The following is a 27,471-nucleotide window of genomic DNA, read 5'->3' as shown; positions in this document are numbered from 1 at the left end:
CCCGGCAGTCTCGTTATCAGAGATGCTGGCGTTGGATAAGTGTCGGTACATATGGTATATATAACGGTTGTCAGTTATAATAGGTACACAGAGGTTAAACGAAGGTTTAACCCGACATAGGGGAGCTAGGCAACCTAACATCGACTTATCATTCAATACGACCAATTATCAGAAGCCTTGAACTCTTTTTAAGTCATCGCCAAGTTTAGTCTTGTTTATAGAAACCTCAAAAACTTCTTACAAACTTCTAGTGAAACCAGTGTTTGTTGATTCAAGAACATCCCTGGATATTCCCTATTCCTGTTGGTTGTAAAAGATTGAAAACATTTGACGCTCTCCATTTTAGTGTGTTTAACGTTTCACGTTTATTTATTCAGAATATATACACATGTGATTAACGGTTGTTTTCAAACCCAATATTGAAAATATCAACAAAAATATTTATTTATAAAAAAAAAATTGCATCTCCCCGTCCAGATTTTGACACCTTTTTCGAATCAGTTTAAGTATTTTTGATCACTTCCTGGGTATCAATCGTTTAGCGCATTACAGCTTTGAGGAGACCTAGAAAATTGAAACATTTGTACACCTCAGTTAATATGTTTTGTCTGTGTTATAGTTGTTTTTCTAAATATATCCTGTGTGTCTTTTGTACGACCCTTCCAAACTAGGTTTGATATTCAATATACTTGAGACATATAATCACGAATATGATTAATATGGTGTAAACATATTGTTGACTCCACTGGAGAAAACTGTTTATGTCGCAACATCTTTGCAAATAGAGAATATTCATGTTGTTGATTAAGCTGTAATACCCGAAACAGATCAGCGTTCTTTGCCTGCGACCTTCGTACATTAACACACATATTTTTAAACAATACTGAGAGACAAGTGTTTCCCTATTACACTCCCGCGCGGTAAGCGAGTTACTCATTATAATATCATTATACCTGCATTAGCCTTGGAGAGAAACTGTTCTTGATATGCAAATCGAGGCGAAGGTAGCCGAGGTTTGAGTTGGTCTTGAAGTGGTTTAGCTTTGTGCATATGAGATGATTTAATATACAGATGTAGACATTATATAACAACTCCGAAACCGTAATTAAGTGAGCTGTGGCTATAATTTACAGTTTCCAAAGAGAACTAATCTGCATATTTATTCCTCATGGTTGCTAAGGTTTTAAATGAAGACTTTTTAATTTTGTCGGCACAAAGACATGTAGGTAAAATACTACGTATTACTGGAACGCCAACCATATTTCTTATCATGTTGTTAAATAAGTATTGATTCTTCTTGGTATTGTAAACCATACTCATGCCCACAAAAGGTGCTAAAATATGGTCTGTTCTCAGCATCATGTCCACAACATGACTTCTTTATTGATAATTTACTATAGCTATTTGCATTATGCCTGAAGTTGTTTTCTGTATAAATCTCTGCACTGTTGAAACATTTTCAAATGTGTAATCATTTCATTTTACAAAACGTCAATTGCCCTGAAATATATCAATAATTAATCAGCACTCCTAGCTTAATCAGATTATTGACATTTGATTCAAGTATCGCACAGACAGGTCACAATATATTGCAATAGGGAGGTCTACTGTTTTGATTTCAAGATGTTTTTTTTTTAAATCTGTACTGTTGAAAGCATTTTCAAATGTGTACTAATTTCATTTTACAAAACGTAAATTGCCCTGAAATAAATCCATAAATTGATCAGCACTCCTAGCTTAATCAGGTTATGACATTTGATTCAAGTAGGGAGGTCTACTGTTTTGATTTCAAGATATTTTTTTACAAGTAATCCTTAGCGAGACCGGTTTATCCTCAAGGCCGGCTCATCTTTTCCATTTCTATTTCCGTTTCCAGTTGATTCATGTTTTCATATGTTGTATTGAAGCCGGAAAATATCCTTTGTCTAACAAGAGAGGGAAACAGAATCAAGATAATTGACTTTGGACTAGCCAGAGCCTGTACCCCGAAAGATGAACTTAGGATTCTCTTTGGAACCCCAGAATTCATGGCACCGGAAGTGGTGAACTATGACCCCGTGTCTCCCGCCACTGACATGTGGAGTGTGGGCGTTATATGCTATGTGTTGTAAGTATTTTGAATCCATGCTGGCAAATCTAACATTTTTTTGGTCGAAATACATTTGGCAGGACAGGAACTCTTATAAAATAAAATTACACTATTAAGAGAAAGAAAAATAGGCGTTTATTGAAACCTTTTCATCAAAATTCAATATTTTTCATTAAATTATATTTTTTTGATCACATGTAATAAAATATTACAAAAATTTTAAAATATAACGATCGTTAAATGACTATAGCGTTTCCTACACGCATAATGAACATTCAATACAAATTTAACTATTCCTCTACAAAAACAAAATATGACAATACAGACATTTATATCTGTCTTGAAACAATATCAATGGTTGTCTTGGAGTTACTTCCTTTATTGTCTTGAGAAAATAAACTTTAAAGAGAGTTTATTAATATGTAATACAACAATATACTATAAATCAATTTACAAATATTATATCTTTATTGATAGATAAATTACATTCTATAAGTCTGGCATTCATCTGTATTTAACATCAGTTCACAGTTCGGTGATGGTAGCATATCTCCTTAACACATTGCATAATCTGATAGGGACTAGTTCTTAGTGCACCTTTAGCAAGGCATTCGCTGAAATGAAATATTATCATTGAATTGGCCTGCAATGTTTATACAGTACAATGTTCGTGCCAATGCACGTGATATGTATGTGTTGTAAGTACACCGTACCCTGACAGTTCCGGTCGTTATCCGTACAGCAGCGATAGGATCACCTCGCGTACCAAAAGATACCGCGCACCTGTTGTAACATGCATGCATTCATTATCCCTGTGTTTATGAAGAACATCTTAATATATATATACATAACAATGTCACTACGAAAGAAACAGATTGCAATATGAAACACACAACATACCACGTCAGAAAACACAGTTAAATGAAGTTTAGTTTTTCAGTGCATACGTTCTCGTCCGAAAATACCAAAATACCTGTTAGTTTTTCAGTGCGCTCTTTGTCGTCGGTACATACCTGATAGCTGTCTGTTTCTTTCCGAGTTTCAAAGAATACTTTTCCGCTAAATACGTCATATATTTGAACTTTTCGGTGTTCCAATATCTACTGTCTCCATCATACAGAACATGTTTTTTATGGTACAATGTACTCCCCTTTACATGTTCTTGTTTATCGTAATAAAGAATCATTCTATGATCTTAATTGAAATGATGTTATAGGTAATAATAAAGGGCCGATATCCATGATATCATTTTAAGACAGGACTATAAGAATCTCATTCAGAAGCTTTTGATAATATTCATACGTTTCTTAGCTGGGAAACTGAGATTTACACCAAAAATCATCATTGTTATCGAATTCACATAATAAAACAAGCATTCCTGTTTTCCCTAGACATAATCTTAAACTATATAATAATGCTGCTTTCTTTTTGACTGTGCATATAGGACATATTGTTAATCTATAATATACAAAATACTGAAGCAGCGAAAATAATTTTAGATAATTTTCTTCAGTGTCGAAGTCTTATATTTATCTTACAACGTACTATGTATGGGACAACTTTATATTTGTACGTTTTTGTATTATTATCATCTATCCATTATTATAATCTATTATTATTTTATATATATTACTATCATTATTATGTATTGTTATTAGATATTTATTATCAATATCTATCTATTTTCATTAGGAAAATAAACAATATATATTGAATAAGTTTGGAAATATTCGAGATTTTGAAAAGAATATTCAGTTATTATGAACAGTATTAAATTCAAATCAAATTAAAATTACATATACATGTACATATTTATATATCTATTATCATAATCTGTTCATCTTTTATCATCTATCTATTATCATTGTCCATCTATTATCGTTATTTCTGCATTATTATTATATATCTATTATTATTATCTGCATTATTATCTATCTATTGTTGTTATCTATTTATCATTATCTATCTATGTTTTATTATTATATATGTTTCATTATTATCTATCTATCATTATTATCTATGTTTCATTATTATCTATGTTTCATTATTATCTAGGCTGTCTGGACTTTCACCATTCATGGGGGAGGCGGAGGCGGAAACACTTGTCAATGTAACGTATGCGAAGTGGGATTTCACGGCGGAGGAATTTGAAAGTATTTCTATGGACGCCAAAGATTTCATCACTCATCTTCTAGTTAAGGATCCAAAGTGAGTAATTCCGGAATTCAATTTATGCCCGAAAGTAAATTAGAAAAATAAACAATATATATTGAATACGTTTGGAAATATTAGAGATTTTAAATAGAATGTTCAGTTATTTTGAACAGTATTGAAATCAAATTAAATTAAAACTACATATACATCAGCACCTTAAATTGAATAAAATACATATAGATGATATCTATATAGTGTATATTTATTTAACCTTTTTCCTTAAACAGGAAACGCATGTCTTCCAAGGAGTGTATGGAACATCGCTGGCTTCGGGTAAGTTGTATCTTAATACTATTTCATCAGTATAAGTGATTTATGAAAATAACTAATTTGCACTTAACAAAGAGATTATGTTTTGTTGACTGACCAGACACACTGTGTTATATCACCTTATGTTGTAGCGATTTTTTTTCAGAAAAAAATAGAACAATAAGGAATATAGTTTGGTTCATTTTTAACCTTGACTAGCAGTCGATTTTTCAATATTAGTTACAAAATACGGATTATTCATACTTTAATAAATTTCCCAGATTTCTCAAATTTGATACAACCATTTTATGTTTTACTACATTTATGCATTTTCAAAACAATTATAACAGCGACATATTTTTAACAACACTGGGTTTTTCTTCGTAGTATCATAAATATCCATTATAAGTGAGCAGGCCTCCTGTTTCTTAAATATGACATTTAAAAAGAAATACATGTTTTAATTTTCAACCCTATTTTATATTTTAGCGATCAGTAAAACGAGAAGCCACCGTCGAAAGATCGCTGTCGAAAAAACGTTTGAGGAAGTTTGTTTTCCGGCGGAAGTGGCAGGTAAGGACAATTTCATTGTAACGGACGAAATGTCTTCATATTCATTTAAGCTCTTCTTTTAATGTAACCATTCTTTCAATCGCCTGTTCATCGCAAGAATACTGTGATCCTAAACTCACGCGGAGATTCTCTGGCAAATTTGAAAGATTTGTTTATGTTAATATTATTGAAAACGAGGTATCAATATTTAAATCGCATAGTACTTAGAAGAAATTTTAAGGTAAAGTTTGCGAAACACCTTGCATGCAAAAATGAAGCGGTTTCCACTTAAAAGGGTAACATCTGATCAATGCATTTATTTATTTTTCAATAGAATGAATAATGAAATTTACAGATCTCATAAAATTTATTTTTCGACATGTTATGTAAACGTTGATAGGAATTTAGCATAATAAGGATAGAAACGAGACCATTACTTGATGATGTATTATAAAAATATGTACAGATGCAGCGCTGAGATCGTGTATGTTTACTCTATAATGTATCTCAAAAGCTTCGGGAAAAGAAGATATTTTATTACAGTTTTCAGTCTGTGGTTCCCCTTAACCGATTTATCAACATTACAAATAACGTCATCGAAACAATAAGATTGAATAACTAAGTTAAGATCAAACAATGGATTTCTCTTTCATTAGCAGAAGTCAGCAGAAGTCATTCATTGTTAAGGAGAGCTGCTGCTTGTAGTCAATCAAGTTTATGTCCAATTTAGCTTGATTTACTCTATACACGATCTTCATATTTACGCATTAATTATTAGTCAGCATATTGGCATTAACAAGTGTACATTGTAATAAACAGAGCATTTATATAAGTCAGGATTTGTATGTGAACGAAATTATATCAATACCGATATAATTTAAATATATGTACAACCGAATTACCAAGTAATGAAGCTTTGGCATTTTTCTCGCGAACATTTTAATGAATAATAGACATAACTCATAAAATCTTTTTTGTCCACTCATCGTAAAACTGTTTTACTTACTATTATCGATAATTAGAACTGTACTAATGCCAATATAATAAAATTAATCTACAATGTGATTGTCAAATTTCACGAACTATCAAGCTTTGACATTTTTCTTGTTGATTGATAGCAGATACTATATACGACATCACTGATTTATCGAAGAACAATTATTTCAATAACAAGACACCTAATGTATGTCGTTAGTGATCTAGCCATACAGATTCATTTTAATTCTTTACAGCCAGGTTATGATACAGGTGAGCGTATTAGAAGCGTGCGCCGTGTATGGTAGTCATCGTTTCTCTTCTATTTTTTTTTAGTATTAAACATGTATATTTGTAGCATTAGTTGAACACAGGTAAGCAACGGCGTAAATGTAGTGTCACCAAATACCTCCCCATCAAAAATACCAAATACAAACCATTCCAAATTGATTGACATGTTTTCATAATACCCCCTCATTGTGGTTCCTTCATATTCAACCTATAAATCAAATTAATTGCAATTTAAGTGTTTTAAAGACTTATATATCATAACAGTGTGCTGTATATTTAGTATATATGAGTTCAATTGTGAATTCCCTCCTCATCAACAATAACAAACTGACTGGGAACACAACCTTGACCCTTACTTGTCTACATCTTAAAAAAGGGCATTGCTCTTCTCTATAGACACCTTCGCATTTTTCGTAAAATTTCAAAGTTTGCATGACGCGTTAAAAACGATACAGAGTATTATATAATCGCCGGCCATTCTTCTTGACAAAAGACAAGACAAGCTGTACTATTTTTTTTCAAATTATACCCTGATTTATAAAGTATATAATCCTCTGCAAGACACTTAGTTTTTAAAACAGATATGCTGATTTATTATTATGAACATTTTAATCAATATGGAGTTTTCACAAATTCAGGATTAGTTTTCAAACTGAGCTCCTTATATCATTTAATGATTGAAATATTCCTAAATCAAGAGGTGCATGCGTTTGATAATAATGGATTTCTTTAGATCTTCATAGAAACAATTCTATTTTAGTACTGACGTTAGATGTAGGCCGTAAGACTAAATACAACTTACATCGCGACTTTCGTAGCACAGAAACATGCATATAATATCTGAACCTAACTATCAGTAGGGAATGTACTTTGTGTTCGCTTAGATGGTGCATCAGTTAAAGTAAACAGTCATCAGCAGTCTAAGTGTTCCATCATTTCTTCTCTCTGATAATACTTTCTCTACTACGCATGATTCATATAACTTCTTTATTAACGCCAAATTGATAATTAATAAACAAATCCTAATTCTAAAATTTAATTAAATGTAACTTTAGAAGATATTTGACGTTTCAGAGAGGGTTAATTAGAAATAAAAGCATAGAGCTTTGGGCTCATGCTGGTTTTCGATTTATAGAGTACGGGTGACCTATTTCTTAATTGGTATTTATGATGAATAATTACCAGAAAATATATTGCGTTGACTAACTGATGAGCAATGCATCCCAACACCTCAAACATCGATTATTATACTGATAAATGAAGGCATTTTGTCAATATTTATCATTAAATTAGAATATTAGTCACGCAAAGGTCGTTTCTGTCTGTTCCATATTGACAGTTATTGGGTACATGGAACATTCTGGACTTTTTTTCGGTATTAAAATGATCTGTTGTTTTAATAATTTTCGAAAACGAACATATTTTAAGGCAAAAGTCCAGAAATATAGTTAATATTTTTATTTTTGTTCCAAAGTCTAATTTTTCTCCTCTATACACGTGCAATTTTTGGATGAAACAATTATTATAAGAGTTTGCGATTGTTTTGATTACGGTTAAAAGTCATGGTTATAGAGTATTATACACATAATATGAATATCAAATTCAAAACCGAATTGATATTTGCTTTTTCAACCATCGCCAATTAAAGAAACTGGGTTAACATACGAGATATTTTGGGTCTTTAGATATGTTCGGCGTAGTCTAGTGTATAAAGAAATGAACCCCCGGTGTTATGCCTGACGGAGCGCTTGTTCCCTATAAATCCCCTTGGATACATACCATATTTCCCCCTCTTATCAGCGTACTCGTCTTGTTTTTGCAGAAAGCGGTGAATGCGATGTTGGCTCTGAAGAGAATGGGTGTCAATCTAACATAGGCACCAACACGGCACGGTAAGATACTGTTATCAGGGCGGCACTAAGCGAAGAATATTTTTGTTGGTATTGTATTTCAATTAGTACTCGAGAAAAGACGTTCGAATATATGATGATATCCCTGGAAGTTTGCCTAATGGACACATACCATAACATATTGTGTAAAAAAAACCCCTTATCATTTATATTCCCGGTTAATTTGCGTTTTTTTTTACCGATGGTTAAGCTGGAGACCAAACCGTCTGAAGATTCTTTCTCTCTGCATATCTATACAGCTATTATTGTTCTATGTTTATAAGAAGAGTATTTTGGAACGGGTTTAAACAAATTCGCGTTATACTTTTCAAAATAAATGCTCATTTGTGTTTGGATTGTTAAGTTATGCAGTAAAAAAATCATTCGTCTGGAAATGTTGGCCTCCATGAACCTTAAATATAGACTTTACATGCAATTAAAATATAATTCTGTAGTCTTAAGTTGGTGTATGAGAATACCCGCACGTATGAGATGCCATTTTAAGAATTTTATAAATACCGAGCGCAATACATAGTGGTTCGTCGTTGCAGTATTCGTTATACACAGCTCTTCAAAATTGATCACTCTTTTTATAACAACTTCAATATTCTTAATTAAAGAAAAAGTATGATTAATTTTCATCTATATATTTTCATACATATATAATTTGGTTTTGGATCATCTGTGAGATCATGATGCTGTTTCAAAGATAAGAAACTATTTATTTAATCTTTTATCTAGAAAATAGCGGTTACTCAGAATAATTCAAACCACATTAATTTTTCTTTCTTTCTGTTGATATGAATTATTTAAGATGTATATATCATATAAACTTGCCGTCAATAACATCATGCTGAATTCTGCAGTAAAAGTAGAAAATAATGGTTTTCACTTGATTATGTTTTGTATTTCCTACAGGTGATCATTATTGTTATAAAGCATGGAGCTACTGAAGTTAGGATATTTGGACTTTCACACATTCACAGACGGAGAAGGATGCCTGGTCTTTCTTTAATAATATGCCACTCGCTTGCATAACTTACTTAAAAAACATTATCGGAATGGTGTGGGAGAGGCGAAGTCCTTAGCGTGAACAGGAGTTTGCATTCCTGCTATGAAGTCACAAAAGTCGATCTGCAACAAAGACATTATGTTCTGTGCTTTGTTAGGTCTGTAGTTTAAACAGATGTGTATTTGCTTCATCGACGTAGCAGGTTAGAGATATGATGACTTCCGCTGAAGCAATCTCCTGACACGCTGATAAGCTAACATTTAACACTCATTTTCTGTTTCATTATATGACATTGACAAATTTATATTCGAAGTCGTACGTGTATTGTAAAGTGGTGTTATGTTAGTGTGTTCCCAATTTCAACATGTGTAGTGTTTATCATTTCGAATTGTCATTTATTATATTTCTTTGTCCATTTGCTTTTGATCTTATCAACAGACTGTTTCAATACTTTATGTTTACTTTCTTCCAGACAGGAAAATATTTTTCACGTATTCCACATTCCGTTCGTTCTATGTTGTTCCGGAATGCAACTCAACGATAAGGTTCAAGGACGAAGTGTCTTGATATGTAATTTCGAAAATAAAAGCTACTTCCTTAGAATAAGTGGAATTTTTTAGTAAAACCTACAATGACGTAACTCCTACTACATATATGAAATCTGGTATATCCAGTGTTTGATTCAAAATGTATCTTCCTCTTTGAGGTTCTGTTCACAAACATCTGCAATATTCTCTCTCCATCCCATATTTATAAGAATCCATCAAATGTAGAGCCCAGGTTCTCTTCCCATTTATACCCAAATTACCGGTGTTACTAACGCATACTAGACCCACCCACCTCACACTACTTACGCTTTTCCAAGTTATATCCCCTCACCATGCCACTAATAGTATTCATAGAATATAGCAGAAGCGTGAACGAGATATTCGTGGGAATTTTGTAAAATTAAATAAAAATCTAAAAATCTGGAAGATCTTCACATTAGTCCCTTTTTGGAAAAAGATTGAATTAATAAATTTGCTTAATGATTTATTATGTGTAAATTATTATTTAATTAGTGACGTAGGTTATATGTACTGCATAAAATGAAAAATACTTATATTTTGTCTGACGAAAGTGGATTACCTTCTTGATTGCGATTTTATCTACGTAATTTATAGATAGATATATACTGGCTCAATGGATAAAAGTAAATCATGCTAACAAAATCGCACAATTTTGCCACAGTGTACGAGAGTAAGTGTCGAGAGTAAATGGTGGTGTTTGGGATGGGTTAATTATTGTAATAAACATTGGTAATGTGGAGCAGATTATAATCATACACATATTTATATATATATATATATATATTGTCTATGTGGCTGTATCATCATTTTATTGATTCCGCATGCAATACAGAATAGCTACGAGAGTTTGTTACTATTTATCGGTAGAACAAAGCTTGTATATACAAACATGAAGACCTAATCTTGTAATTTTTTTTATCTGTAGTTTGCTGATATTTTGTGTACATAATTGTTTGAGAACTAACCATCATGTATTCGTTTGTAATGTTTTTATCTCGGATTAAACGTGTATGATTTATAATTGATATCAGTTAGTGGACAAGTCATGCTTGAACTCACCGTCGATGTTAATGATGCTACGTCGCCGACTCGCCGACAGTGTTAACACTGTTCTCAAATGGAACCATGATATAAAATATATCTAATAGCATCTACAAAAAACAACAAAAACAACAACAACAACAACAACAATCGTACAAACATATAGCGTCAAACCTTTGGATATCGGTACCAACGCTTAGTATGTAACTTTTGGAATTGTAAAGATATAAAAGTATATTTTTGTTTTCAATATTCAATGCTAAGTTTTATAATGACTCTTTGTCGGAGACGTAATGTCTGTGTTTTGGGGAAGATATATGTATACTTATATATAACAAAAGCAATTTGGTAGGCCTGTATCATCACTTAATTAATTTAATGCATTAAGTAGACCCAGATAATAACTCAACATATTAAGACAACTATGAGCAGTATTACATGTATATAACAATATACGTTACGAGTGCTGCATAACATGCAATATTCGTGGATGTTTTTTTAGCGAGTACATTTTTTCGTGGTTTACAGCTTTTTATATTGTATCTGGTGAAGCCTATTGTGGATTACAAAAATGAAACGAAGAGGAAGAAAACAATCTTAACTAAATTTGTAATAATTTTCTTGATAACTGAAAGCCACGATTTATGTTAAACAATTGTTGTTTGCCTAAGTATGCATTACATTTTTTATGTGTCAATTTATTTTATAAGTTGCTTTTTACGATTTTTTTCCAGAATCATCGTAATTAAAATAACTGGTCATGTGTATGACATTCATCATTATGAAAACATACAACATGTATTCTAAACAAATGTCACTTCATAATTTATTTTACGGACAATATTCTTAACGCCAGTTAAATATTTGATAGTTAAGCATAAACGACCTCTATAATTAAACACATAGTTGGATCAAGCATGCGTTTTGAAGTTGATGTGTGGTCTAGAATAGAGAAAGATCTTTTCAATAAATTAAATTAAGAAATCTGCCCTTTGTTTGTGTTAATTTTTTATGTGTTTTCAAATTTTAAACCTTAAATGAAAATAGAAAGATATTGCAGATATGATGTATGAACATTATTGACAGGTCTTCCAGTCACCGTCATGTTATTTGCACACACTTACTTAGTTAACCAATATGAAGTGCTTTAAATCGAAACTTGTCATAAAATGCTGAATCGATTTTAACCATATTTGGTTAGAAAGATCCTTGGGAGAAGGGGAACAGATTTTCCACTAATGACGATTCTGACCATGAAGGGGGCCGAGGGACGGGACCCAATAAGGGAATTGTGGTAAATCTTTTAAATTTCTTGTAGTCCTAAATGGCTACATGGATTTTGAATAAACTTAGTCTGAATCATTATTGAGCTAAGGAGATCAAATGTTGCATAAATGGAGTGCATGGGTCACTTCGGGCTAGAGAGAGGGGGCCTTATCGGTGAAACGTTGCAAAATAAGGGGGGGGGGGGGGGGGGGGGGGGGGGGGGGGTAAACAACCAAAAACAACAACAACAACAACAACAAAATTCAAACCATACTTGGAAGATGCAGCAATTGTTATGTAACTTTCGCTATGATTACTGAAATATCCAGGTGAGCTATGCAGGCCCTCTAAACCTTTTATTGCATTTGGCGCCGCAGTAACCCTGATTAACCAATCCGATGTCACACTTCCTTGGTGCTTATATTTGAGAACGTAACATCAGTTGGATTTGACGAAGATTTCACATGGCATTATTGCTACTCACGTTCGAATGACTGCGTGTCCATGGCCATGTACAAGAAAATATACATGCATGTATGCAAGAAAATATTCATTCGCCTTATGACGAATTCTCAAAAGCCGGAGGGGGCTCAAAAATACGAAACTGTCATTCTCAGCACAACCAAACTTCAAATTCCTGATGAAAACTGTTACAAAGTTAACATGAAAATTAGCGAATGTACATATTATGGGTCTTTCACTTCGATAAATATATGGACATGCAAGTAGGCCTTTTTCATAACAAAATTATTTTTAACTTGTAAAATATGATTGACCATGCCTTCCCTACATCGAGTCAAAGATTTGATGATTAAGATAGTTAGTAACCCAACTGTACATAGCACCACCTCCATCGATCCGAAGAGAATTTCATTTGATAGTGGGTGCTGGGCCAAGAGAAGAAAAGTTAAGCTATAGTAAAGGGGAATACAAAATATATTTATAAAGTCTGGAAGTTGGTATTGTTTTGTTTAAGGGCAGTATGAAGACATCAGAAGAGGATGTTATATTGTCATCTTGAGGCAGGGTATTCCAGACTATTATGGTGAAAGGGAAAACAAATTTACACATCTATTTTCAAACATGAGAGTGTTTTATATCAGGCTTGGGGTTTCGGGTGAATGAAAGCAACAACTCACGTAAAACATTTCAATAAGTTTATTAACAAATAGAATAACAGTTCAACAGGTTACAAATGACACGTACACACGTCGCCCCTTACCTAAGGCCGCCGCTGGGACATACACAGAAAGGGGCCAGCACCCGGCTTCTCCCCGACAACAACTTACTAGGACATTACGGACCCATACTTGACATTACATACAACTCATCATAGACATGCACATCAACAGTCAGCACCCACCCCTGAGACAGACCGACAACGACACGGGATAGCCTCAGCTCGTCAAGCTCCTGACTACCCGCGCACACACGTATACACGATACTATATCAAAACAGACGGGCCAATCAGTGACGCCGACACAATGACACATCCACCCAAACATTCATCCAATCACAAGACATCTAGCTAACACTCCACGGAAGTACACACACACACAGCATGGTTGACAAGAGACAACAACGATAGTTCCCAGCGACAGCAACACAGATCATATAACATTACAGGTAATAAAATAGATCCAATCATACACAGACTCACGCCGATACACTCATGTCACATTCTCCCACAGTAGATACTAGTACCATGCACACGTAGGAAACACCATACCAAACTTCCACAGAAGCATGCCACCACCTCTGGAGGTGGTATTGAATTTGTTGGCGATAAATCTGACCACTCTACGCTGCTCCAGTTCTATTTGGTTTGTCTGTTTCAGTAGAAAGGTTCAAAACTGAGCAGGCATATTCAGGTAGTGATGGTATGACAACTGTTTTATATGCTCGCTACCTGATGCTAAGCAAATCTTTAGATTTTGTCTGAGATGGTTTTGTTTGTTTTTGTTTAACGTCCTATTAACAGCCAGGGTCATTTAAGGATGTGCCAGGTTTTGGAGGTGGAGGAAAGCCGGAGTACCCGGAGGAAAACCACGGGCCTACGGTCAGTACCTGGCAACTGCCCCACGTAGGTTTCGAACTCGTAACCCAGAGGTGGAAGGCAATTTTGTCTGAGAAACCTTTTGGAGGAAATAGCTTCCCACGTGTTATTTATATGTCATTCCTAGCTGGAATTGGACTGTAGAGTGACATACGAATATTTTGTCCACGTGTTGTAATTACTTTCCGTGCAACATATTTGTGATGTTTTGTGTGTTTGTTGTTGGTGATGAAAACGGCGATACATTTGTCAGGATGGGGGGATATTTCCCATGCTTTCTGCCATAGAGCTAAATTTGTCTAAGTCTTGTTATAGAGATAGACCTATATTTTCAGGATTTACTGTAGAGCCCTTTTTATAGACAACGGGACCATGCGCTAACCTTCAATCGGAGGGATCTTTGTGAATGAGGAGATTAGTTAAAGATAATGAAAGATATAGGGACAATTTCAGAACAAGGTTACTTCAAGATCCCGAACTTCAACTCGATAGGTTTAGCTACATTTCTTTGGTTTCGATTTTGCAGTAAACCTATTCGCTCAATGACGTTTCGCCCTTACCAAAAATGTTTCGCTCCAATAAATTGTTAGTTTGAATTTAGATTCGTGAGTTAATCTCCCTATATTTACCATTGTATGGCACTGCCACTATATAACCCTACCAATTCAGTTGCGCGCTCACCAGCTTATGAACTGTCAACTGAAATTTGAATTTGAAAATTTCAAAAAAAATCGCACGACAAATAAAAAATGGTAAATATAAGCATTGAACGGCTTTCAGTTGGCATTCATAGTCAATATGAATGCCAACTGAAAGCCGTTCAATGCTTAAATGAACTCGACAATTGTCAGTGTCATAAGAGTTGAAATTTTGCTGGTATTTTGGTAAAAAAGATTAGGAGTGATATCAAAATCGGGGATTTGGGACAGGATATCATAGGATGTAACATTTTCTAATGGATTCATTTGGGGATAATTTACCGATTATAAGCTTTCAGTCTTGTCGGCAGGATCATTTACCATTTCACCATTATATGTTAGAGATGATATACCATTATAGACGGTCTTTTTAAGCTTCATGACTGACCTGAGTCTGTTGAGTCTTTTGGAGGCACTGATTGTTAATTGTTATAAATCCCAATATTGTTTGTTTGTACTAAAACAACAGAGAATACGGACAAAATAATGAAACCATAATCGAAATTCAAAAAATGAGTAAACAAGGTCAAAATATCAACAGAAATATAGACCTGCACGTAGACTCATGAAAAAGGACAAGGTGTTCCGGAATATTAACCGTCTTATATTTTATCGACAACACCCGCAATACTAAACTATATAAAATCCTGTCAAGTCACAGTCACGAATGAGAGTTTTGGGGATGACTACGGAACCACAAGGCATATCATCAATCACCACACGTCTGTCATCACAAATACGATCACGAAGGTCAACCTCCTCGGCAATGATGACGGATGTCAAGGAGACGCACCCAACAGCAGAAAAGAAACAAAGAATGATGGAACGGGCAGAAAGAAGATAGAAAGGAATAAGACAAAGACAGTAAGAGTGTTTTAGTGTGAACGGCAAAAAAGGAGGAAAATTGGCAGTACTGCAAATATTGCAGTGTGTGTGTAGACAGCACTGAGTTACATAGAAAACATTGGGTAAACTACCAAGTATTCTACAAGAGAGAGGCAGGAAGCTTTTTGTTTGATTTCTTTTTAAGCATATTTTATTATCTTTTTAATAACAACGGGATTCGGCACACGAGTTGTGTAACCTATTCATTCCCTGTAATATAACATCTATACATCTACTCTTAGAAATCAAGATGGCATACAAAATTATTATTATTATTATTATTTCTTTATTTCCTCCAAGATGTGAAGAGTATACAGAAATAATTTACAAATTAGAACAAAATTCATTCACACTCATTATCACCTCTCGCATAAGGATTCACGCGTTACACAATAAACTACAGATATAATAATGATTACATGATGTTAATAAAGGAAATTTATTCGCATGTTTCTTAAGTTAAGACACATTAGATTCTTATTAGCACATGTATACGTAATTCATTTTTAGAAAATGAATAGCAGTCATTTCATTCTGTGGTCTAACGTGAGATAATATAATTTAAGTGCCTACATGTGTTATGTAGGCTTGCAAATGCATTTTATATACATGTATGAATATCTATAAAACAACATTAATAATAATTACAAGTTCTCTTTTTCATATGAAATAATTACAAAATACCACTGCATTGAAGAATCTTGAATACAATAACGATTGAATTAACTCTGAAGTCCTCGAGTTCGTATGAGGATAAGTCATAATTGACGATACCCCCAAGAAAAACATGGAGAAGATGGTAATTTGACAACGTGTTAAGGTAACATACAAAATCGACATCTTTTATAGTACAGAGAACACACCACAGTTGGTCACGCAAAGACTCTGTATGAGAGCATTCAAGCACGCTATGTAAGATTACATCATTGTAAATTAAACCACAATATTGACACAAAAATACATTTTCGTCATCTCGCATTTCAACACAAAGTTTAACAATTTGTTTAAAACATGAACTGTATTGGGGGAAATGTAGAGCTAATTTACATATTGAATATGGTTGTATTTTATTATGCAAAAGACCGAAACGAGAAAATTCTTTATCAGTTTTCATTCTTTCACATAGATTAAACTCCTCACAATTTCTTACATGGTCATTCACTAATCGTTTCCATTGGCATCTGTTTGGGAACAAGCCACTCTTCAAAAATTCACCAAGAACATAATTCAAATTATATTTTGTCAAAATATTGACAATGTCGGGAATAAAACCTCTGGAGAAAGTACACAGTTTGTAATCAAATATGCGCTTTATAAAAATTTCGCGCGTCAAAACTCCAACATCCATGGAACATATTCTACCAAAGAATAGTAATTTTTTCACACTGATATATACTTCTATTGAAAACCAACCGATCAATGACGTACACATGTCTGTTCTTGTTCTTACATTAAAACCCTGAATTGATTTTACAATGAAGTTCTGTGCTTTTTCAAGCATGTACATTTCATTTTTCTTTAACTGCCACAATTCGCAACCATAGAGTGCGGAAGGATATACTTTACATTTAATAATTTTAGCAATGGTTAAAGGATTGAGGGGACATTGGTGTGCTCCAGAACGAATTAAGGACATTACACCACATTTTAATTTGGAACAGGCACGTTCTGTACGTTCGACATTGTTGTTTCTATTGTTTAATAAAACACCAACATGATTTGTGCTATCTACAATTGGTAAATTCTTTTCGTAAAAGGATACATTTCGACAAGTACTTGGGTTCTTTTTGTATGTGAAAACAACAATTTTAGATTTAGAGGCGGAAAATGTAAATCGCCACTTTCTGCTGTAATTGTCACACATAGATAGTAAGTGTTGGAGACTTTCAACGTTATGGTAATTACACATATATCATCTGCTTGTGTAGGTATATTAACACGTGATGAATGGACTACTGCTCCTTTTCTACTGGATTCTACTTCGTTTAATAAATCATTGATAAAAACAAGATACATTTTAGCAGACAAAGAACCTTCTTGTAAGATCCCTCGTTTCATAATTACGCTTTCTGATTTAAAACCATTAAAAACAACATTACTAGTGAAACACGAATACATTTGTTTCATAATAAGCCATATTTTCCCTTTAATACCCATATTGTACAATTTGTAGAATAAGCCTTCTTGTCATACAGAATCAAAGGCTTTATTGCTATCAAGAAAAGCAACAAGAACTTCAGATCCGTTCTCCAAGTTATAATTAATACTTTCTTGTAAATTAAATGAAGTGCATAGACTACACAGTTTTTTTCCGATAAGCTGATTGCTGTCTGTTAGGAAAAGTATGAGATTCTAGCATGGGATTTAAACGGGTAGACAAAAGTGTTTCAAAAATCTTAAACAATACAGGAATTAATGTAATACCTCTGTAGCTATTGGGGTCATCTTTCGGTTTTTTATCACCTTTATAAAGAGTAACAATGATGCCGACTTTCCAAGATTTTGGAATATACTCGTAGTTAACGATGAGATTAAACAAAAACGTGATATGGTCAATCATCAGATCATTACAATATTTGACATGTTCATACACAAGACCATCTGGACCACCAGATTTATCATTCTTCAGACATTTGCATATATTCGAAACCTCTTTCACACTGAATTCTTTTTCAAGAAATACATCTTTGTCATGCTTTGCTTTTACACACATGTTTGATACATTACTGTTCACATGATTTGAGAGCTCTTCATCGAATAATGTATTGGATTCGTTTTGAAATAATTTACTAAAGTGTATACCCCCATGCCTTTGCTATTTCGCTGGGATTACGTAGGACCTTACCATCATAATTATTTTAGTTCTGTCTGTGACAATTTGGGTTTATGTGATTTACTTTTATATAGTTGCCAAAACAACGTTTGGTCAACTTCACCTGATCTATCAATTTCTTCGACTTGGCCTTTCATATATTGGTTAAAAGCAATTCTTAGCTTCTTTCTAAAAATGGTTTTACATGGCTTATAGTCTAAAAAATAAACATCAGTACCTCTACATTGGCCATTGTCTTTCCAAAGTTGTCTTTTACTACGCATTATATTGTGCACAAATGTTAACTATTCATTCCAGTAAGGCTTTAAGTGCCTTCTGAATTTGCGTTTCTGTATGCATTGACTAGATGCACTGAGCAAAACAGATTTCAGAACAGAAGTCGCCTAAACCCCTGTCCAGATTCCCCTTGTGTGAAACTTAAAGATAAAGAAAATTAAGAGGCAGTATATAATATGGTGAAGATGAATACTTTTTTTTAGTTTCTGGAACAAATATTCATTTGTACGCATCTCAATTTGCTTTCAATAGTACCCGTTGAACCTCAAATATCGTAACAAATTGTAGGGACTGAAATGTAATATATTCAATGATAAATGTATACCACGTGTGTCCAGTGGTCAGTCACACATACTGACCACTGTATTTATATAAACACTGCCCTCGATCGATGCCAATAAACTATTTAAAGTCCTAAGTCGTGTTTGGGCCATAATCCTACATTGTAACCTATATACTTATCCGAGCGGAACGGCGAACAACAAAACTTATGAAAGTGTTCATTGGAGTCTAGGTTTTTTGATACCGATTTCACAACTGGTAAGTTCATTATAAATTATAGAAATTTACACTGTCTTTCATGTTATAAGAATGTCACTTTGAGTCAGGAAGCGTGAGAAAGTCCGGGATATTTTTTTCCCTGACGTATATTATGTTAATCTTGTGTTGTTTCCTGCGAGCTAAGTATGTACAGTACATATCCACCCAGTTAACAACTCACCCCTCCACATTCATTAATGTTTTCGTTTGAATTTACATTACAATATTGTATATACAGAGTAACAGCAAAATGCAGATGTGTTCCGAAAGTTTACTATGAAGTTCCACATGTACATGAACGATACATTTTCAGACTCTATTATGCAATGGCTAGACTAGGTAAGAATTACAGGTCAGGCCCTTAGAATCACTGGCGAGTCTTAGAACAACAAAACAACTGTAGTATGGATGATGGAGTTTATATATTTCTTTATTTTTTAGTTATTATTTTTTTTTTTTATTATTTATTTGTGTGTGTGTGTAGGGGGGGGGGGGGGGGGGGGGGGGCTACGGGCTACTGTATGAACACTCGATATATATATTGAAAGGTGTTTAGTTTATATGCTGTGTGTCTGCGTCTTTTGTACAATCCTTCAAAGGAAATCAATTAGTGATCGTTTATTCGAAGTTTAATAATAGTAGCAGGTCTTGTGGTCTAGATTAATTTATTCCTGGTAACCTGAATATTTAGATGAAAATTTTCCATCCAGCGTAACACAACAGTCAAAAATCATTATACTAAACTTTCCATTGCTGTTCAATTTTCGTTTCAGTTCTATATCAATGGAGGCGGAGTCAAAACCTAACAAGAAGGTTCATCCAGAGGAGTCACCCGACCTCCCGGGGTATTGTCCCGACCCCCCATCGTACCAGCCTTACCCCTCAACTTCAGGGGCGGGGCCATACCTTATACAGCTACCGGCAAATTATCCACCCCAGAATCTCCGATGTCCTCCCGGCTCTCAGGTCATACAGATACATGGCTCGACGGTAACTATGTACTTGTATTATACACTGTATGTATCCATCTTGTCATGCTTATTTCTATTTTTGTCACAAATGTCCTCATGTTACACATCTTTATGTGTCTGAGTGTATCAATAAAAATCTTCTTAAATCTTGTAACACCGCACGGACTCCGTATTGTTTTGTAGCGCCTTCACTTTATTAAGGGACTGATCATTCTATAATGTTTGATTTTGTTTGTGACGCGGTTTTCAATTGATTTATCAAACTAAAGACAAATTAAAACAACATGAAAATACAATAAATAAATAGATAAATAAATAACTTGTTTTTTTAGTCAATCTCTTATACACAAATTAATATTTTTTTCCACTGTCGTTTGAAGTTGAAGCTATCAAAATCAATGACTTCATTCCGGAGAATGTCGTGTTGGAAATTTGAAACACGGTTCCACAGATAAAAATATCCTCTTATTGTAAATGAAACATATTCTGGTTAAGATAATTTTTCTCTGTATTTTTAAAATTAATCATAAGAATCGTTTAGAACAAAATCGAAATGCACTTATTACACAAACAACTTCGCGGTTTATTCAGAGTACAAATTTAGTTTTCAGTTTATGCATCGATAGACCAATTCATTACGTCTTTCTTAAAAAACGATCTGTATACTCTCACGTGGTTGCGAGATTTGATATGTCTACATTAACAGGTATTGTTCTGTTACAGGTGGTGACAGGAAGGGCCCCGATCTCCGTAAAACCGCGTCCCCACGCGACAATCCTGGTCATGCTGTGTGTGTTTCTGTTTATGCTGTTCTTCATTACGCCCATTATTTTCGGAGTAATTTTTGCTTTAATGTGACATTTTTTGTACCACCTCCTTATAATGAGTATATCTTCATATACCGAGCCCTCCAGGTATTGTCATTAATTTTAAACCGCTTTATAATGCAGGGAAAAGTGTCGACTTGTTTTATTTTAGTTTTTATTTCCAGCACAATAATTTCTTGACAATGATAAAAGACAACAAATGGATTGAATTCAGGGCTATGAAAGAGAGAGAGAGGGAGAAAAAGACTATTGCAAGTGTATAAAGTGTTATAACTCAAGCGAGGTAACTCCCACGTCTGTGAAAGATAAGAAATCCTCACAATTTAAACATCATTATTAAAAAAATGTAAATTGGCATTTTTATCGCCTGCTCTCTCAAATCAGAATGGAAACTTGTGTATATTCCTCGATTGTATTTGTTAAATGAGCAAACAATATATCTCATACCAGTTATATGTCATTCTGATCATTTCCGGTTTTATTGTTAATAAAATACCGTAAATGGACATATTTTAGCGGTAATTTTATTTTAGCGGTTTTCACTCAAGCATTGCTTCACTGAAGCCTTGCGTTGAATTATGATCGCTCTAATTGTATACAGTGTAATTTGTGAGCTATTTCTACGGAAAATGTAAGAATGCGCTAATCCGTCATTGCACTGATTTGTTATAATTTGGAAAAAGACGAAAATTTGAGAACGCCAAAATTAATACGGTTACAGTATTATTAGGTGTAATTCATAGTGATTCAGTTTTGTTACGTTTTTATGATAATTTATGGTTTTGTTAGAAATAAAATGTTATGTATACGTCACCATAGAGTTGTTCTTCATAAGTACAAGTTAAGGTATTATGTTACCTTATGTGGTGAGACTGTTTCACTGTAAAACATGACAGTCATATTATACATATATATCTATATATATAATTTCAAAAATATCGTTATTCAAGAACATTAAAGCCCCGTACTCCCAAAAAACATATATAAATGTTTAGATTTCAACCTCTTGAGTTTTCAGATTTAGTATATACCGAACAAATGATCGCGAATCAAAAACTGCAGGAAAATTTGTATTTATGAAACTATACGGGAAATTCCCAAAAATAATAACTGGGTCCGATGGACCAAGTTTCTATGAAAATTAGCCCCGCAATGCAACGAGCGGGTTATCAGTCAGCACAAAATGGCGGAACGCAGAAAGCGTGGGCCTGCCAAAACGCAGACAAATTCTGCCAAAAAGAAACGTAAAAGAGACTGGAATCGGCAAAACCCAAACATTTTTTTAGAAAAACAATTAATTCGTTGCACCTTGCCATGAGAAGAAAAAGGAAAAGACTCGAATTCCGATATTTCCGGACGTCTTTTGGATTGCTGGTTAGCTTTTTTCGTATTCCTTGAGCATTGTCAACCTCACCGATCTGCATTTTATTGATGTTTTGTTGTATGCATATTGCTATATCTTAAAATTAAGTCGTAGTTGTATGCTAATATTGATTAGTTATTACGAGAATATTTTGCTAAAATGTTCAAATGGAAGCATTATTAGTCAAGTTCACGTTTACTCGATATGTAAACAAAACCAAATGTGTGTAGATTAAGTGTAATGTACGTTGTTGTAGTCACGTTCTCGGCTCCGAAACAAATCTCGCCATAAAGATAAATGCGGCGAATTATTTTTATACAGTGATGTCGCAAGGATTTTTCCGGTCAAGCGTCCAGTCCAATGGTCATTTTGGTGTTAGGAGAGCGTGAATGAGCATCTTGGACTGTCATTAATACATGTGTGAAACTAGAAATTGAACTTGAAATTGAACTGAAATTTTAGGTTGTTTGGGAGTATGTGGCTTTAAAACTCACATGTTTACGTCTGTTTTTTAGACTCTCACAAGTACTTGCTGTCTAATATTGTGACTCCATCGCACATAAACCAACGATTTGTTTACTACATATGGAGTTCACATACTCGTTAATTAATATACGTCTCTGTATACTGAGACTCACAAGAACGATGATTAATAAAAAAAAACCCAACATGTTGTTCAAGGTTTTATCTAAGATAATGCGGTATATAAATGTTTATTACGACATTTTATCGTTATTCGTAAACATAACAATAGGAATTATGTAAACAATAATCAAATATCGTGGTAAACATCTACAAGTAAACAGGAAGCAATGTGAGTAGTGTAGAAGGGAAAGACATTCATGCACCAATATACAATAAAAGGTCAAAGGAAAATGATCAAATTGGTTTTTCGGTAACTATGGACAAAATCTTATTTAAACAGAAAATGTTCACCAGTTTTCTGAGAGTTGTCGCCCTTCAAACACACAAGGTTCATCTAAAGCCTGAAAGACACTAATTAGGTGCAATTAAACAGAAGTAACTTAATCAGTTGTTACTTTATATCATGGTTAACCATGGGCCGCGCTGTTGACATGTAATTTGGTAAGCTTCCTGTTAATTACGGGGGGAAAACATGCGTAAAATGCAAGTTTCAGGAGAGCACGGTAAGCCTATGTCGTTATGCTCAGGAGTGTCCATAGCAGGATTGCGAGAATTCGTTTGACCGAATTTGACTTTATGAAAGCATAAGCATTTATTCTCTATTGACCTTGAAATGCAAAATATAGCTGTGGATGATAATGCACAAATATGACATACAAAATGTATATTAACGTATTTCAATTAATAAAAGTGTCCCTATTTGATACCAATAGATAGATTAGTATAGTAAGAAGAATGGTTTCGGGAAAATAAACAGTGGGTTTGTGGCTATTTTCAGATTTTAACATATCTTGCTTCAAACTCTACGGTTGAAGTATATATTCTAAAAATAGATTACTTGTCTATGTTCAGAGTTCTTCACCAAGAACATCCAAACCAAATGTTTATAGACAGCCTTCACTAATATAAAACCGTTGGTTCGATTTATGTTTCTGAATATTGTGTATCCTCCCTTGTTTATGAATTTAAACAACTTTGGTCTATCCATTCTGTACATGTAGCATCACTGAGGAGTTCTAGAAGTCCGAAACAATTGTAAGATAATTTTTTATTATGTTTTAACATTGTTATTGACCCGAGACAAAATATGACCACAAGTTTTTTTTTTTTTTTTTAACATTTTTATTTAATAAATATAGACCTATATAGGTCTAATTTGAATTTTTCCGTAACTTGTCCATTAGTTTCATGTCAAACTCATTATAGCCTCGTTTTATAAGAAATTGATTTTAAAAGAAGATCAATGCCCTGGTTAGAGTTTCTATGTAAGAGACATCAGGAAATGTATTTAATGTATTGGGTTCTCAGAATCACAACATCGTGTAACATACTGTTATATTCTTCATTGTATTTGTCTACAGCTGGGTTTAACATGACTACATTTTACTGTAAACGTCTAATCATGTATTGGGAATTCCTAATCAAATCGATGGAAATAACAATATTTGCAAAAAAAAAAAAAAATAAAATAAAATAAATCGTCATAATAAAAAAACCATAACTCCATTTCAAAAATGATAAAAAAGGGCCAAAATAAAAACTTATATATATATATTTGCATTTATATCGTGAAAAAAAATATGATTAAAATAAGACCAAATGTTCCGCGAGAGAAAGCGTCTTCTGCTTCATCGGTTAAATCCGGGTTACGTCATATTCTCAAAATAAGAACAAGGGCAGTGACAACACCACCACCAGCGATCTAAGACATATGACCCAATATCGCACAGGGACAGGTCATGATGTCAACCATAATCTTTCCATGATCCTCGTTAATCTACATTACTCGATACCTAAAATTAAGATATTTGAAAATGTTTCTTCGATCAGTAGTACAGAATTAATTGCCGCCAACAACTTTCAATGAACGAGCATGCGCAGACGAGCTGTTATACTTCACGGGGAAAATGAGGGGTTGGGTAGCCCTGGAGTCAAATAGAAGAAATATCTGTAAGACATGTTAAATGTTAAAATTTGTAATGTCCCCTGTCCCCGGATTAAAATATGACTAAAGGGAAAGTGCAAATGACTAATTGACCTTTGATAAGATCATAGTTTCGGCCATAAACTTTGCGTTTTGGAGTTTTCATCAACCTGCATCACTCGAACCTTGTGTGGTTAATTTCTCCTTTATCAGCCGACATCTGTCACGAACATCCTGATATATGGCAGTAACTCCATTTCATTGTTTTATTCGTATAGTATCATTTCTTGTTCTTCAAATCATCAATTTCCTCTCGTAACAAATATCCCTTGCGTTACGAGGGATGTATATGTCATCATTTTTGTTCAAAACAGCAAAGAAATTGGGATGATGTAAATTCCTCTAGGTAGAAGTTCTTCAAATGCTCGTCATCCGCCAATTAGCGTTTCATATTGGTTTCAGACGTCACGTATCGCCCATTATAGAGTAATTAATAAGCGTGTATCCTTGGAATTATTTCTTCTATTCTTTAGCACCAATCATTGTCTTCAATGACATTGTAAATATACACTGTGAATGCTCAATTAACGCGTGTAATTATGTCAATGCAATGAATATGGCTTATGAACCAGTCATTGATGAATTTATCTTGCAAGTTTATGCTGAAGGCCTTTCTGTCCTTACCGAGAAATCGATCGAACTAAATGGGCTGTTTGATTTATATTATTTTCTATCTATGACTGGGCAAGTCATATTACTGATTGAAATGTCTATATACAAGGGTAAAAGTATATGTTTGTTAAAAAGTAAGGAAGCATGGTTTTGGCCTAATGGTTCGATACAAATGTAAGAATACAATAGAGAAGGTCAAAATATTCAATAGTTTCCTGATTTTTGGATACTGGATATTTTTTCTGGACATATAAGAAATGGGGCTGATAGCAAAGACGTCTGCATCTTGTTACTATATATAGAAAAATAGCCCCCATTCCCTTTATATCAACAAGGCGTAGCACTTGAAATGTCAGAAGTGGGGGATGAGCTTCGATTCACGTAAGCATGTAAGCATGATTGACCCCGGATCGGACACACTTGTGACGTCATTATGTGAGAGGCATCGCGACATTATTTTTTTGGGTGTGATATATATAATGGTAGTAATGGCAGTGATGACTACGTAAACACAATGATGTATCACCAGTTAAAGGGGCATTCTTTCGTTTGAATAAAGTTTATGTCGTCAAAATTCAACTTACTGGAAAATATGCATTTTTTCCAAGTCGTAAATGTCAAAATCTTGACATTAACTCTCAAGATAAACCAAAGTTCTTCGAGCATTAAGTCCTGAAAATTCTTAATTCGACCCGAAGTATCACTAATTACCGCAAAGACATAGGGTATTTGTATAAAATACGCATTTTTTGCTGTACATTTGTAAGAAGAAGGAGGAGAAGAAGAAGAAGAAAAAGAAGAAGAAGAAGAACATAAGACAGAGCAAGAATTGAGAATTTTTTTTTGTTTACTAACCCAATAATACGGTTGTTGAAATGGTTAAATGGTTGAACGATAAAGTATTGTAGTAACAATTAATTAATTTCTTGCAATCTTTTTGCCTATTTGATACACTCACTCCATTAATATTGGAATTCTTTTGTCATACTTCAATTTAATTCTATTTTAATTTTTGAGCCGACATATTTATCCGCACAGAAGTTGTGAATTGGAAAGACTTTTCGACTATTACTGTCTGCTCAAAGGCAGCATAAAAATCCTGTAAATAAGCTGTCTCGAGTGTCAAGTCACACACGCAGAAACCTCTTGTATAACCAATCCAATTTCTCTTGCAATCTCAAATCAATTTTCATTATCAATGCATGACAGCATTCTGATCTATATTTGAGAATGGCCTTTGTCCACCATACCACTGCCCGCTACATATCGCTGAAGAAATGCATTGGAATCTCGACTCGTCCAACGGACATTTTTATGAATAGTAGACCACAAGATACATTGATTTTAACCAGACCGAAAATAACAAATGTTCTAGAAAAACACCGTAACGCGTCAAGCATGACCAGGCCAAATTGTCGTTTAGACTATAGCAACAATGTACTACAAAAGTACAGACATAGATAATCATACTAAAGACACATTTGAACTACACCGTAACATGGCTTTAGTAATAGTTACGGTGCAGAAGCGCCTACAGCTTTTACTAAAATGCATAATAAGGTAAACATGGTAGATATATATATATATATATATAGCCAATTAACAACAACAAGTGAAAAACTGAATTACAGCA

At 33.8% G+C, this 27,471-nt stretch overlaps 1 protein-coding gene and 1 long non-coding RNA gene across 5 annotated transcripts in view; both read left to right on the top strand.

Annotated features, from left to right (window-relative positions):
- The window catches only part of LOC117335576 (myosin light chain kinase, smooth muscle-like), a 38,406-nt gene extending 26,537 nt beyond the window's left edge, over window positions 1–11,869 (top strand). For 2 of the 4 annotated variants that reach the window (XM_033895660.1, XM_033895658.1), the window contains exons 6-12: window positions 1,908–2,107; window positions 4,145–4,297; window positions 4,531–4,576; window positions 5,042–5,125; window positions 6,337–6,352; window positions 8,193–8,262; window positions 9,178–11,869. In XM_033895660.1, the coding sequence (XP_033751551.1) occupies window positions 1,908–2,107; window positions 4,145–4,297; window positions 4,531–4,576; window positions 5,042–5,125; window positions 6,337–6,352; window positions 8,193–8,262; window positions 9,178–9,181 (573 nt within the window). In that variant the 3' untranslated portion in view covers window positions 9,182–11,869. Of the gene's footprint in view, window positions 1–1,907; window positions 2,108–4,144; window positions 4,298–4,530; window positions 4,577–5,041; window positions 5,126–6,336; window positions 6,353–6,437; window positions 6,454–8,192; window positions 8,263–9,177 lie in introns of all 4 variants that reach the window. The other 2 variants (XR_004534454.1, XM_033895659.1) reach the window with 2 other exon arrangements.
- A 7,447-nt stretch (window positions 11,870–19,316) lies between these two features.
- Window positions 19,317–22,047, top strand: LOC117336854. Its single transcript, XR_004534670.1, has 3 exons — window positions 19,317–19,436; window positions 20,210–20,426; window positions 21,131–22,047. It is a non-coding gene; the product is annotated as an uncharacterized LOC117336854 (long non-coding RNA).
- The last annotated feature ends 5,424 nt before the right edge of the window (window positions 22,048–27,471 follow it).

This window comes from Pecten maximus, chromosome 10, assembly GCF_902652985.1.
Source record: "Pecten maximus chromosome 10, xPecMax1.1, whole genome shotgun sequence".
NCBI lineage: Eukaryota > Metazoa > Mollusca > Bivalvia > Pectinida > Pectinidae > Pecten > Pecten maximus.
This window is presented reverse-complemented; position numbering and strand designations above follow the sequence as displayed.